Source organism: Anolis sagrei, chromosome 10 (genome assembly GCF_037176765.1).
Source record: "Anolis sagrei isolate rAnoSag1 chromosome 10, rAnoSag1.mat, whole genome shotgun sequence".
NCBI lineage: Eukaryota > Metazoa > Chordata > Lepidosauria > Squamata > Dactyloidae > Anolis > Anolis sagrei.
In genome coordinates, this window is record NC_090030.1 from 2,845,955 (window position 1) to 2,861,661 (window position 15,707).

The 15,707-nt window shown below is 45.8% G+C and overlaps 1 protein-coding gene across 3 annotated transcripts in view; it reads right to left on the reverse strand.

Moving 5' to 3' along the window:
* Nucleotides 1–5,720: 5,720 nt before the first annotated feature.
* KIAA1210 (KIAA1210 ortholog) overlaps nucleotides 5,721–15,707 on the reverse strand; it is a 58,934-nt gene continuing 48,947 nt past the window's right edge. For 2 of the 3 annotated variants that reach the window (XM_067471502.1, XM_067471501.1), the window contains 5 exons: nucleotides 15,180–15,285; nucleotides 13,564–15,054; nucleotides 10,250–10,434; nucleotides 7,638–7,737; nucleotides 5,721–7,356 (listed from right to left, as the gene is read on the reverse strand). In XM_067471502.1, the coding sequence (XP_067327603.1) occupies nucleotides 7,187–7,356; nucleotides 7,638–7,737; nucleotides 10,250–10,434; nucleotides 13,564–15,054; nucleotides 15,180–15,285 (2,052 nt within the window). In that variant the 3' untranslated portion in view covers nucleotides 5,721–7,186. The remainder of the gene's footprint in view (nucleotides 7,357–7,637; nucleotides 7,738–10,249; nucleotides 10,435–13,563; nucleotides 15,055–15,179; nucleotides 15,286–15,707) is intronic. The other variant, XR_010910312.1, reaches the window with a different exon arrangement.

Sequence of the window (15,707 nt, forward strand, 5' to 3'; positions counted from 1 at the left end):
CTTCTCGGTGGTGGCCCCCCGGCTGTGGAACACTCTCCCTGCAGACATCAGACAGGCGCCCTCCCTCATGTCCTTCCGAAAAAGCCTCAAGACATGGCTGTTCGAGAGGGCATTTAATTAAGTGCTATAACAATGTGGTAAAGATGACTGGAATGGAACAAGGAATATGAGATTGGTTATGATTCTACTATGAGACGAAGCGGATTATTTAGTGTAACTTTGTAATTGTTGTATTGTTAATATGTTGTTGTAATTGCCTTTTTGTAAATTGCCTTTTTATATGTGTTGTACACCGCCATGAGTCGCCCTAAAGGGCTGAGAATGGCGGTTAACAAATGCATCAAATAAATAAAAATAAATAAATATCTGTCCCCTTGGAGTGCCTCTGGTGTTGCCGCAAGAAGGTCCTCCATGGTGCATGTGGCAGGGCTCAGGTTGCATTGTAGTAAGTGGTCAGTGGTTTGCTCTTCTCCACACATGCATGTCGTGGATTCCACTTTGTGGCCCCATTTCTGAAGGTTGGCTCTGCATCTCGTGGGGCCAGAGCGCAGTCTGTTCAGCGCCTTCCAAGTCACCCCGTCTTCTGTGTGCCCAGGGGGGAGTCTCTCACCTGGTATCACCCACGGATTGAGGTGCTGGGTTTGGGCCTGCCACTTTTGGACTCTTGCTTGCTGAGGTGTTCCAGCGAGTGTCTCTGTAGATCTTAGAAAACTATTTCTTGATTTAAGTCGTTGACATGCTGGCTGATACCCAAACAGGGGGTGAGCTGGAGATGTCTCTGCCTTGGTCCTTTCACTATTGGCTGCTACTTCCCGACAGATGTCAGGTGGTGCAACACCGGCTAGACAGTGTAATTTCTCCAGTGGTGTAGGGCGCAGACACCCCGTGATGATGCGGCATGTCTCATTAAGAGCCACATCCACTGTTTTAGTGTGATGAGATGTGTTCCACACTGGGCATGCATACTCAGCAGCAGAGTAGCATAGCGCAAGGGCAGATGTCTTCACTGTGTCTGGCTGTGATCCCCAGGTTGTGCCAGTCAGCTTTCGTATGATATTGTTTCTAGCGTCCACTTTTTGCTTGATGTTCAGGCAGTGCTTCTTTTAGGTCAGAGCATCTGTGGAATGACCAGGGTGGGACAAAGAGCTCTGCTAGAGCTAGGTGTGAGTGTTTCAACTGACCACCTTCATTAGCATTTGAAGGCCTGGCTGAGCCTGGGAAAATCTTTTGTTGAGAGGTGTTAAGATGTGCCTGGTTGTTTTCTCTCTGCTGTTTTGCTGTTGTAATTTTAGAGTTTTTTAAAATATTACTTCAACCAGAGAAGTCAGCCATAGCAGAGCACCTGAGGAACCAGCCTGGACACAGCATATTATTTGAGAACACAGAAATGCTGGACAACACCAACAACCACCATGTCAGACTACACAGAGAAGCCATTGAAATCCACAAGCATGTGGACAATCTCAACAGAAAGGAAGAGACCATGAAAATGAACAAAATCTGGCTACCAGTATTAAAAAACTCTAAAATTACAATAGCAAAACAGCAGAGAGGAAACAACCAGGCACATCTTAACACCTCTCAACAGGGGATTTTCCCAGGCTCAGCCAGGCCTTCAAATGCTAATGAATGTGGTCAGTTGAAACATTCACACCTCGCTCCAGCAGAGAAGAGCTCTTTGCCCCACCCCAGCCATTCCACAGATATATAAACCCATTGTCCTAATCCCAACAGACCTCACTACCTCTGAGGATGCTTGCCATAGATGCAGGCGAAACGTCAGGAGATAATGCCTCTAGAACATGGCCATATAGCCTGAAAAAACCCACAAGAACCTAGTGATTCCAGCCATGAAAGCCTTCGACAATACATTAACATTACGTTTTTATTTATATAGATTGTTTGCATGTTACAGACATGTGTTTTTACTACCTGGGAAGGAATCCCACTGGAGCACTGCAGCACACCCAGATACCTGGGAGCCACTCTGGATTTACAAGAAGCAAAAAAATGGCTGCTAGAAATAATATCATACGAAATCTGACTAGCACAACCTGGGGGTCACAACCAGACACAGTGAAGACACCTGCCCTTGCGCTTTACTACTTTGCTGCTGGGTATGCATGCCCAGTGTGGAACACATCTCACCACGCTAAAACAGTGGATGTGGCTCTTAATGAGGCATGCCACATTATCACAGGATGTCTACATCCTGGAGAAATTATACTGTCTAACCAGTATTGCACCACCTGACATACATCGGGAAGTAGCAGCCTGTAATGAAAGAATCAAGGCAGTGACATCTCCAGCCCATCCTCTGTTCAGATATCAGCCAGCATGCCAATGCCTTAAATAAAGAAAGAGCTTCTTAAGATTTACAGAGATACTCGCAGGAACCCCTCAGCAAGCAAGAGTCCAAAAGTGGCAGGCTCAAACCCAGAACCTCAATCAGTGGCTGAGACTGGATGAGAAACTCCCCCCTGGGCACACAGAAGACTGGGTGACTTGGAAGGTGCTGAACAGGCTCTGGCACCACGAGATGCAGAGCCAAGCTTAAGAAATGGGGCCACAAAGTGGAGTCCACGACATGTGAGTGTGGAGAAAAGCAAACCACAGACAATCTATTACAATGCAGCCTGAGCCCTGCCACATGCGCAATGGAGGACCACACTCCAAGTGGCCAGCTACTGGTCAAAGGACATTTAATAGAATGCCAAGTTTGTAAATTTTGTGTGTAATTTTTACATACAATATATCTGTATTCTCAATTTGCTTCTGACATGATAAATACATAACTGTGTAATAAAATTATTATATAAATGAATATATAATATAACATACCATCTATCTATCTATCTATCTATCTATCTATCTATTTATCTATCTGAGACCCCAGTGGAGCAGTGGGTTAAAGCACTGAGCTACTGGTCTTGTTGACCTAAAGGCTGCAGGTTCGAATCCAGGGAGCGGCATCAGCTCCCGCTGTCAGCCCCAGCTTCTGCCAACCTAGCAATTCAAAACATTCAAATGTGAGTACATCAATAGGTACCACTCCGGAAAGAAGGTAACAGCACTTCATGCAGTCATCCCAGTGGCCACATGACCTTGGAGGTGTCTACGGACAATGCCGGCTCTTCAACTTAGAAATTGAGATGAGCACCAGAGTTGGACACAACTGGACTGTCAGGGGAAAACCATGACTGTCAGGGGAAAACCTTTACCTATACATATATACATATAGGTAAAGGTAGTCCCCTGACATTAAGTCCAGTCATGTCTGACTCTGGGGTGTGGTGCTCATCTCCATTTCTAAGCCGAAGAGCCAGCGTTCTCTGTAGACACCTCCAAGGTCATGTGGCCAGCATGACTGCATGGATCGCCATTACCTTCCCGCTGGAGCGGTACCTATTGATCTACTCACATTTGCATGTTTTCGAACTGCTAGGTTGGCAGAAGCTAGGGCTGACAGCGGAAGCTCACACCGCTCCCCGGAATCGAACCTGCGACCTTTCGATCAACAAACTCAGCAGCTCAGTGCTTTAACCCACTGTGCCACCGGGGGCTCCCTATATATACATATACATATACATATACACACACACACACACACACATATATATATATACACACACACACACACACACATACATATACATACATACATATATATATATATATATATATATATATATATATATATATATATATATGGATGGCATGAAACTCTTCTAAGGGGTTGGTTAAACTGAAATACCACGTTGCAAAAGGATGCCCGTCTAAAAAGCATATCGCCAACATGAATAGGCGTCAATGGGGATTTTTTAAAAACACTGTTTACATTTAATGTTTGCATCTTTGTATATATTTTAAACGGCGTGCTGATGCTTTTATATTAAGCTGCTTTGAGTCTCCTTTGGGAAAGATAAAGCAGGGTATAAATATAATAGTAACAACAACAACAGCAACAACAACAGCGGAAAGCTTGGAAAGCTCTGCTGTAGACCCCTATGTTGGGTCAAAAAGGAGTTAAATATGAAGTATCAAGGTGGATAACAACAACAACAACAATAATAACAACAGCAACAGACAGTCATGCTATCTCCATCCATTCATGTTCCTTAAGAAGAGCTCTATCGCCCTCTGCTGGCAAGATAGAATACTTTAGAAGTATGCAACGTCCTGTGCTGTTTGCTTTGTAGTTTTGGAACAAAATTCTCTGTCTATATATTTCATATAACCATTAGTATAAAGGAATACTGAGGAATGCCTCAGGGGGCCATTCTCTCCCCTCTGTGGTTTAACATCTCTATGCGACCACTTGCTCAGCTGGTCCGAGCTTTTGGGCTGGAGTGTGACCAGTACGCTGATGACACTCAGCTTATGTTGAAGATGGAAGGCCGACCAGACTCTGTACCCGATGGTTTCCATCCGTGCCTCGAGGCTGTTACTGGATGGCTGCGTGCCAGCAGGTTGAGGGTGAATCTGGCAAAGACGGAGATCCTCTGGCTGGGTCGACTGGGCAGTGGGGACATCCAGCTGTCTACCCTGGATGGTGAGGCGCTACGCCCATCATCATTGGTCAAGAGTCTGGGAGTCCTTGTGGACCCTCTGCTGATGATGGAGGCCCAGGTCTCTCTCCGCCGTGAGCAGAACCGCCTTCTTTCTTTCCCCTGCGGCAGGCTAGACGGCTGGCCCCCTCCCTGTCCAGAGACGACCTAGCTACGGTGATCCAGGCTACGGTCATCTCAAGACTGGACTACTGTAACGCCCTCTCCATTGGCCTTCCTCTGTCGGTGATCCGGAAGCTCAAGTTGGTACAAAATGCAGCTGCTCGGCTTCTTGTGGGAATTCCAATGAGATGCCACATCACCCCAATCTGACTGCAGGGGCATTACTTACTTACTTACTTACTTACTTACTTAGGCGATCCCTCGTTGGACGAGTAAGATGGTCTTCCGTCATGGGTTTCCTTGTGGGTCCGGATGTGGCTGTGGAGCCCTATTCTTGCTCTGCATCTTCTTCCACAGTGAGGGCGTTGGTTTCCAGGTGGAAGGCGGTCCCGGTCGGGGTTGGCTTGACGCACCTTCCTCCTGGCGCGTTTCTCTCTTTCTCCCTCCATTCGTGCCTCCTCGAATTCTGCAGCACTGCTGGTCACAGCTGACCTCCAGCTGGAGCGCTCAAGGGCCAGGGCTTCCCAGTTCTCAGTGTCTATGCCAGACACTGAGAAGGTGCATTGGTTACCCATTGAGCACCGGATCACTTTCAAAGGGATGGGACTCACCTTGAAGGCCTTGCATGGTCTGGAGCCGATGTACCTGAGGGACCGCCTCACCCCCTCCCAACCCCAGAGATCCCTCCGCTCTGAGGACCAAGATCTATTGGAAGTCCCCAGTGTCAAGACCTTGCGTCTAACGGCAACCAGGCGCAGAGCCTTCACAGCAGTGGCACCATCGCTCTGGAATACTCTGCCACCTGAAGTCCGTGCCTTGCGGGACTTACCAGCTTTCCGCAGGGCATGGAAGACATACTTGTTTCGACAGGCCTTTGATCTTTGATATTGCTGTTTTTAAATTGTTTTTAAATTGTGTTCGATTTTAGCCATTCTTGTAACCCGCTCCGAGCCCCAGGGGAGTAATAAATAACTAATAAATAAATAAATATAAATATTTTTGATGTCTGCATAGAAACTTCCACCGCCAATGTAACACACAAGACATCTCTTATAATAACAGTATTTAATAAGGAACTAAAAAAAGGAGAAAAATACCAAAAAAGGGGGAGTAGTGGTCCAGGAATGCAAGGATTACAAAACTGTATGTACACACATTGGAGGAACAAGAAAAGCAAATGAACTGATAAACAGGAGTAGACCCTGTTTTTGGTGTTCTTGGGGTTTGGTAGTTAAGAGACCAAACCCACCGATACGAAGAGAATTTAGCCATCAGTGATGGTGAGGTTAGTCTCATGTTAGTCTCATTTCATTCCTGGCTTCTTGAGAATGGAGAAAAATGTTTGGGAGAAAAGGCAGAGAGGTCTCAGATTCCAATGCCAAGTTAGAAGACTTTGGAGATCCACCAAAACACATCCATTCTTATCTTCATCCACCATTGATGCCAATTTTGCAGGAAGTCGGTAGCTGCCACAAATGATGGCAATATTGTTGTCTTGAAAAGATAGTCTTTGGAAAAAAGAAAACCTTCAAGATCCTTCCTGGTGGGATCACTTGCCTTCAGTGACCATTCCAGAAGCATTTTGCTGAGGGAAATACTGCCCAAGTTGCATTGAAAAGACAAGGAGAAAGCCTTCAAGATCCTTCTTGATGGTATCTCTGACCTTCAGTGACCATTCTTGGAGCATTTTGCTGTGGAAATACTGCCCAAGTTGCCTTGAAAAGATAGTCTTTGGAAGGAGAAAACCTTCTTGATGGCATCTCTGACCTTCAATGAAGCATTTTACTGAGAAAATACTGCCTAAGTTGCATTGAAAAGTCAATCTTTGGAAGGGGAAACCTTTCAAGATCTATCTTGGTGGGATCTCTGACCTTCAGTGACCATTCTTGGAGCATTTTGTTGCAGAAATACTGCCTAAGTTGCCTTGAAAAAGACAATCTTTAGAAGGAGAAAGTCTTCAAGATCCTTCTTGGTGGCATCTCTAACCTTCAATGAAGCATTTTGCTGAGGAAATCCTTCCCAAGTTGCATTGAAAAGTCAATCTTTGGAAGGGAAAACCCTTCAAGATCTATCTTGATCGGATCTCTCACCTTCAGTGACCATTCCTGGAGCATTTTGCTGTGGAAATCCTGCCCAAGTTGCCTTGAAAGAATAGCCTTTGGAAGGAGAAAACCTTCAAGATCCTCCTTGGTGGGAACTCTGACCTTTGGTTACCATTCCTGGAGCATTTTGCTATGGAAATCCTTCCAAAGAGCAGCCTTTGGAAGGAGAAAACCTTCAAGATCCTCCTTGGTGGGAACTCTGACCTTTGGTGACCATTCCTGGAGCATTGATGCCATCCCAATGAAAGCATTTCGTGCACAAACACCAACTGTTAGCTTGAGTTAAACCTGTATCCAACATACTTTTTGGAATGAGCATACATTAGAAGGTGGCTTCTCGTTCCCAAGTGCTCACAGTGAAGACATAAGTAGGCTTTGTTAATGTAGCCGACGGACAGAGAGTCACCGGAGGGGCTACTGCACAATCTGGGGCATTTCGCTCCATGCTTTGGCCTTCTGCTTGGCCAAAGAAAGCCACGGCGGCTCTGAAGGGCTACCGCAAGAAGAGAGAGGCAGGCTTGGCAACAGATGGGTTTCCTTTTCCATCGGACGGACCTCCCGAGAAGCTGCTCTGATAGGCTTTGCTGGGGAAACAGAAGGGGAAGGGAGGGATCAGAAAAACAGGGTACATGCACCTGAAAAAGCATCTTGATATGTATAGATGTATAGCAGTATGTTTTAGCTGCTCTCCTCAATAAATCCTCCCTTTCTCCTTTCTCAGTCCCCAAGTTTTGGACAACTCTTCCAGGAGTAAATTTCCCTCCATAGAGGTAGAGTCCTCTCACTTCTTGCTGTCTCAACCCATTCTTAACTAGGAGTCATTCGTAAGTCAGATGTCTGTAACTCAGGGACAGCCTGTAGATACCTTTTGGAGCTGACGTGGTCATCTTTGGCTGTGTTTTCATCTCAAGGACGTGGTGCGGAATGCTGTTTTTCAATAAGGGCAGACCAGTCAGATTCAAGTGCTGCAAAGTAAAAAAAAAAGGTGGGGTGCAATTATTCACGGCAGAATGAAAACACCTAAATCTGAACAGTTCCTCTGCTTTGCAAGAGCCAGGTAGAAATTGTCTAAAAACAAACCATAGTCTGAGATACAGACAGGTAACCTTTGATTGGGTTGTTGTAGGTTTTCCAGGCTATATGGCCATGTTCTAGAGGCATTTTCTCCTGATGTTTCGCCTGCATCCATGGCAAGGATCCTCAGAGGTAGGAGGTCTGTTGGAACTAGGAAAATGAGTTTATATATCTGTGGAATGACCAGGGTGGGGCAAAGGACTTTTGTCTGCTGGAGCCAGGTGTGAATGTTTCAACTGACCACCTTTATTGTTGGATTCTTCTGGGCCACTACATTTCCAGGGAAAAATTCCTCCCCTGAACTATTATTATTATTGGGTTGTTGTAGGTTTTTCGGGCTATATGGCCATGTTCCAGAAGCATTCTCTCCTGACATTTCGCCTGCATCTGTGGCAAGCATCTTCAGACCTCACAACCTCTGAGGATGCTTGCCAAAGATGTAGGCGAAATGTCAGGAGAGAATGCTTCTAGAACATGGCCATATAGCCCAAAAAACCTACAACAACCCAGTGATTCTGGCCATGAAAGCCTTCAACAATATTATTATTATTGTTGTTGTTATTATTATTATTATTATTATTGGATTGTTGTAGATTTTTTCGGGCTATATGGCCATGGTCTAGAGGCATTCTCTCCTGACGTTTCGCCTGCATCTATGGCAAACATCCTCAGAGGTAGTGAGGTCTGTTGGAAGTAGGAAAAAAGGTTTATATATCTGTGGAAAGACCAGGGTGGGACAAAAGACTCTTGTCTGCTGGAGCTAGGGGTGAATGTTTCAACTGATTAGCATATGATAGCTTGGAACCACTCTCACAACCACCTTGTCAGGCTACACAGAGAAGCCATTGAAATCCACAAGCATGTGGGCAATTTCAACAGAAAGGAGGAGACCATGAAAATGGACAAAATCTGGCTACCAGTATTAAAAAAACTCTAAAATTAGAACGGCACAACAACAGAGATGAAACAAACAAGGAAATCTAATCACCTCTCAACAAAAGATTGCTCCAGGCACTGCCAGGCCATCAAATGCTAATCAAGGTGGTCAGTTGAAACATTCACACCTAGCTCCAGCAGTCATCGTTCCACAGATATATAAACCCGATTTTCCTAGTTTCAACAGACCTCACTACCTCTGAGGATACTTGCCATAGATGCAGGCGAAACGTCAGGAGAGAATGCCTCTAGACCAGTGGTTCTCAACCTTCCTAATGTCATGACCCCTTAATCTACTTCCTCATGTTGTGTTGACCCCCAACCATAACATTATTTTCGTTGCTACTTCATAGCTGTAATTTTGCTCCTGTTATGAATCGCCATGTAAATATCTGATATACAGGATGTATTTTCATTCACTGGACCAAACTGGGCACAAATACCCAGTACGCCCAAATTTGAATACTGGTAGGCTTGGGGGGTTCATTTTGCCTTTTGGGAGTTGTAGTTGATGGGGTTTATAGTTCACCTACAATCAAAGAACATTCTGAACTCCACCACCAATGGAATTGAACCAATCTTGGCACGCAGAACTCCCATGACCAACAGGAAATGCTGGATCTTGGGGGCATTGACCTTGAGTTTAGGAGTTGTAGTTCACCTACATCCAGAGATCACCATGGACTCAAGCAATGCTGGATCTGGACCAAACTTGGCACGAATACTCAATATGCCCACATGTGAACACTGGTGGAGTTTGGGGAAAATAGACCTTGACATTTGAGAATAGTAGTTGCTGGGATTTATAGTTCACCTACAATCAAAGAGCATTCTGAACCCCACCAACAATAGAATTGGGCCAAACTTCCCATACAGTAACCCCATGACCAACAGAAAATACTGCATTTTCTGATGGTCTTCAGTGACCCCTCTGGCACCCCCTTGCAACCCCTCCAGGGGTCCCGACCCCCAGGTTGAGAAACACTGCTCTAGACCATGGCCATATAGCCCGAAAAAACCTACAACAACCCAGTGATTCCGGCCATGAAAGCCTTCGACAATAAACATCACATATTTTGTGGCAGATAACACTTTCTTACCAGGAACACAACATTTTCCAAATGTTGTAATCTGAGCGCTTTTAAATCATAGAATCATAGAATCATAGAATCAAAGAGTTGGAAGAGACCTCATGGGCCATCCAGTCCAACCCCATTCTGCCAAGAAGCAGGAATATTGCATTCAAATCACCCCTGACAGATGGCCATCCAGCCTCTGTTTAAAAGCTTCCAAAGAAGGAGCCTCCACCACACTCCGGGGCAGAGAGTTCCACTGCTGAACGGCTCTCACAGTCAGGAAGTTCTTCCTAATGTTCAGATGGAATCTCCTCTCTTGTAGTTTGAAGCCATTGTTCCATTGCGTCCTAGTCTCCAGGGAAGCAGAAAACAAATATCACAGCATCTCTACCTTTTCCTGCGGTGAAACACCAACGTGCTTCTCCCCCGCTTGCTCTGCTTTGGCCAAAGGTTTCTGGTCTCTTTTCTGTCCTTCGATGAGAGGGAAGCCTTGGAAGCCGCTCCGCTTGAGTTTTGCCATTGAAATCCAGGCCGGTTCAGGTGACGGGGGTTCCAAAGGTGCGGACGGGCTTTGATCTGCAAGGAAAGGATCAGAGAGAGTCCAACCCAGGTTTTCCTCTTCGTCTTGTTCTCAGAGATTTCCTATGCATGCCCTGCTCTAATCTTATAAACTTCTCTAATCCAGATGAGGATATACAGAACGAGAAAACTGGTAGCCTATGGAACTATACATCAACCTACTGCCCATCCCATAACCACCTGAATACTGATAAGATACAGTACTTCATCCCATAAAAACTATAATCAGAATGTTAGAATCACACTACGAAAAGAAATGACATGTTATTTATTTATTTATTTATTTGGGGTTCTTTTACCCCGCCCTTCTCACCCCGAAGGGGACTCAGGGCGGCTTACAAAAGCAAGGCACAATTTGATGCCTGCATCATAAAAACAATCAACACAAAATTACATCAATACACAGTTAACACCAAATATATATTATAACCATAAAATCAATAAAATCAATAAAACCAAATACAAACCCAGATTCTCCTCTTACATGGTCAGCGTTCGCTACTCATAGATCTAGTTTTACGTTCCACTTCATCAATCCTGCTGGTCTTACTCGCCTGGTTGTCTGATTTAATTGCCGGAGTGCCCAAAGGCCTGGTCCCATAACCAAGTCTTCAGCTTCCTCCTAAAGGCGAGGAGGGATGATGATGCCCTGATTTCCCCCAGGAGTGAGTTCCACAGGTGGGGGGCCACCACTGAGAAAGCCCTGCTCCTCGTCCCCACCAGCCTCACTTGTGACAGTGGTGGGGTCGAGAGCAGGGCCTCCCCAGATGATCTCAGACTCCGAGGTGGGACGTAGAGGGAGATACGTTCGGACAGATACACTGGACCGGAACCGTACAGGGTTTTGTAGGTCAAAACCAGCACCTTGAATTGTGCTCGGAACTGGATCGGCAGCCAGTGGAGCTGACACAACAGGGGGGTGGTATGCTCCCTGTATGTCGCTCCGGTGAGCAATCTGGCTGCCGCTCGCTGGACTAGTTGAAGTTTCCGAACAGTCTTCAAGGGCAACCCCACATAGAGTGCATTGCAGTAGTCTATTCGGGATGTAACAAGAGCGTGGACCACCGTGGCCAGATCAGACTTCCCAAGGTACGGGCACAACTGGTGCACAAGTTTTAATTGCGCAAAAGCTCTCCCGGCCACCGCTGAAACCTGGGGTTCCAGGCTCAGCGATGAGTCCAGGATCACTCCCAAGCTGCGAACCTGCGACTTCAGGGGGAGTGGAACCCCATCAAGCACAGGCTGTAACCCTATACCCTGTTCGGCCTTACGACTGACCAGTAGGACCTCTGTCTTGTCTGGATTCAATTTCAATTTCTCCCCCTTATCTTCTCCATAAGATTGCAATGCAACTTGGTTCTACCATCACAAGGGAGTTAATTAATTATGAACAAATTAGTTATTTGTAACTACCTGAGGTCCTCGGTATCCATTGAGGGGAAAAAGGAAGGGGCCCGAGGCTGTTAGGAATTGTGGGAGTTGAAGTCCAAAACACCTGGAGGGCCCAAGTTTGCCCATGCCTGCTCTATACATATAACATTATTTTTGTTCCTGGGTCCCAAGTACCATTTGCTAATTGGTTATATCATTAAAAATATAGAAAAAAGTGTATTAAACTGCAAAAACTTTGTTTCTGCGTGTGGGACACTTTGCAACACATTTTGCTCTAGTTTTTCAATGAATATCTCATCAACGTAAGTTTGTGATAGCCACAAAAACAAAGTTAATGGAATACAGCAACTACTTTCAAAGTAAGGACTTCACAATTAAATAGGAATAAGGGGTCACAGTTACAGGTTAAACTGCTAGCTGCAGAAAAAAAAATGCTGACTGGAAGGTTAATGGTTCAAAGCCACGAGTCAGGGTCAGCTCCTGCTATCAGCCCTAGCTCCTGTCAACCTAGCAGTTCAAAAACATGTAATCTGAGTAGATCAATAGGTATCACCTCAGTGGAAAGGTAAAAGGTACTCTGCAGCTATGCCAACAAAACACAATCAGGAGAGTCTATGGATGACAGGCTCCTTAGCATGGAAAAATGGAACAAGAGCACCTCCTCATGGCCAGAGTTGAGCATTGCCTCCAGACGCCAGAGATGGAAAGGGAAACCTTTGCCTTTGTTTGTGTATTGTATTTATTTATTTACGATATTTCTATCCTGCCTTTCTCAAGCCCGAAGGCAACTCAATGTCATTGTTTACTGTACTAAGGCATTGAATGTTTGTCTATATATGTTTATAGTGTAATCTGCTCTGAGTCCCCTTGGGGAGATAGATGTGAATATAAATAAAGTGTATTATTATTATGCTAAAACAGTGGATGTGGCTCTTAATGAGACATGCCGCATTATCACAGGGTGTTTGTGCCCTACACCATTGGAGAAATTACACTGCTTAGCCGGTATTGCACCACCTGACATCCGCCGGGAAGTAGCAGCCAATAGTGAAAGGACCAAGGCAGAGACATCTCCAACTCATCCCCTGTTTGGGTATCAGCCAGCACGCCAATGACTTAAATCAAGAAATAGTTTTCTAAGATCTGCAGAGACACTCGCTGGAACGCCTCAGCAAGCGAGAGTCCAAAAGTGGCAGGCTCAAACCCAGCACCTCAATCCGTGGGTGATACTCGATGAGAGGCTCCCCGCTGGGCACACAGAAGACTGGGCGACTTGGAAGGCACTGTACAGACTGCGCTCTGGCACCACGAGATGCAGAGCCAACCTCAAGAAATGGGGCTACAAAGTGGAATCCTCGACATGCGAATGTGGAGAGGAGCAAACCACTGACCACCTGCTGCAATGCACGCTGAGCCCTGCCACATGCACCATGGAGAACTTCCTTGCGGCAACACCAGAAGCACTCCAAGTGGCCAGATATTGGTCAAAGGACATTTAATCAACTACCAAGCTTGCAAACTCTGTGTTTTGTCTATCTGTTTGTTTGTTTTTGTTAAAAATGTATACAAATATCTGGTTGTTGATGACACAATAAATAAATAAATAATAATAATAATTATTATTATTATTATTATTACACTTTCAAACCAGAAACAGAACATTTTTCAAACTTTGTTACATACGGTAATTAGCCAAATGCTTCTGAAGCTGCCCTGTCTCTGCAACAGGAATACCTGAAGCTCTGCTCATCTGCTGCTTGGTTGTCCCTTCTTCCGCTTTGACCGTGAGGGACTTCTTCTCAGGTTTTGCCACCAAACCTTTGACGCTGCCTGTTGTTCTCTTTGGCGGCGGAGTCTCAGAAATGGGTACCTTTGGTTCGTCTTTGGCTAAGACAGTGGCGGCTGCAGAAGATGCTGGCGATGGAGTTTGCTTTAGCCTCTCCTGACGCTGCTGCTCCATCTGGTATTTGAGTAAAGAGGAGGTCCTCCTCAGCCTCACCCCAAACGGGCTCTCCTGGCCGTGCGGTTCCTTGTGGGGCTGCTCGGTTATGGAATTCGTGCTGCTTTTACTCCTCTCAAGTCTTTCTGGGCTGGAGAATAAACACCCTGGCAAAGCGGAGTCCAGTTGAGATGTTCCTTCGAACAGTTCTGGTTTGATGGGAGGAGAAGATGGAGAGCTTGTAAGGCAAGCGCTGTCCGTCGAGCTCGATCCTCCCGAGAGTGACCGCTGCCAAGCTGGAGCAATGGTGAACCTCACCGGCTTGGCAGAAACGCATTTCGCTTGCGTCTCGACATCCTCGTCAGGATTTTTACTTTCTTCCCCAGTTTTCATGTTTTCCGACGACTCACCAGAGTCATTATCAAGAGGGATGCTTTTGGAAGGTATCTCAGCAGCTTCAGGAGGAAACGAAGGATGATTCAATGATCGCCGAATCGTGTTTTCTTCTTGCCTTCCTGGGCTGTTTCTCAAAGGAGAGGTACAAGGATCGGAGGAGGGAAAAGGGCTTTCACGTGCGGCTTTCTGGAGCGGAGGTTCTTCTATTTTGGCAACGAAGGCGGCCACCTCTTCTTGTTGCGTGTGGCTTCCAAACAGTTCCGTCTCCACATCTGCAGATTCTTCCTCTCCTTCTTTGACTGTTGGAACATCTTCAAAAGTTGAGATTTCCTCTGCCTCTGACAAAGTCTCTGAAACCGGTGAAGGAACGAACTCCGCAGAATCGGGCGCAGGGCTCCAAGAACCATTCCAAGTCCTATCTCCTGCTTTCTCACCATATTTCACATCACTAACAGTTCTAGAGCCTTCCGATTCTTGTTCTACCAGCTGTGGGCAAGACGAATGAATATATTCAGTTGGTAGATCATGGACCCTTCCTGGAACATCTCCAGGCATTGCCAAAAATGGCAAATCACCAGGTCCAGCAGCTTCTGCCTCTGGAGGTAAAGACTTGGCACATTCAGTGACCTCTTTTGCAAGATGATGTTTGAGACCATCCGTTCTTTTCGCCTCTTCCTCCTCCATATCCTCCTTTTCTTCACATTTTGGTAGCTCTTTGTTCCAGCCATCCATCTGCACAGCGGCCTCCTTTTCCATCTCCAAACCGAGGTGCCAATCCCCATCTGTGCCGGGTCCAGCATTCCAGGAATAGCGCAAAGCATCAGCCACCCTTGTCGCAGGCAATATGTTCTTAGTCCAACTTGGGATCTTTGCATTCTGGGCTGATAGGCCTGTGCAAGAAAAGAGGGGGAGAATTTATGGCTTGCAAACCTCACCAACTTCTCTCAGTGTTCCCCACGCTCTCCTGGACATGCACACAAAGGCATTTATACACAGAGATACACCGTCAGTTTACCTTTCCGATCCTTTCCATGGCTCTCAGCACCTTCGGGTGATTCTGGCGGGCTCGATTTCCCTTCGGCACTTCCAAAAGAGCATTCCTCCTTCTCTAGCTGTTCCATCTAATGTCAGAGACAAGAGTCAGAACTGCTCAAGGAATCAGAGAATCAGAGAACAGCAGAACCAGAGAATAATAAGAATTGGATTTTCAACCAATGTCAGTGCAGACATGAAAGAGTGAAGCAGGTGATGGACATGGCCATTCCCCTTTGCCACAGGACCGTATTTATTTATTTATTTATTTGCAGTATTTCTATCCCGCTTTTCTCACCCCTGGGGGGACTCAAAGCGTTTTACACATAACTGACAAAACTTCAGTGCCATACATTGGACACTGACGCGAAGCCAATCCATAACAACCACAATAATAAAACCACAATTAAACATAAATCATAATTAGACAGTACATAAGCAATCATTAAAACAATAAATAATAAAAACAGTCTTGCCAGTCGTATTGTCATTCTAGTCCATGTCCTTTAAA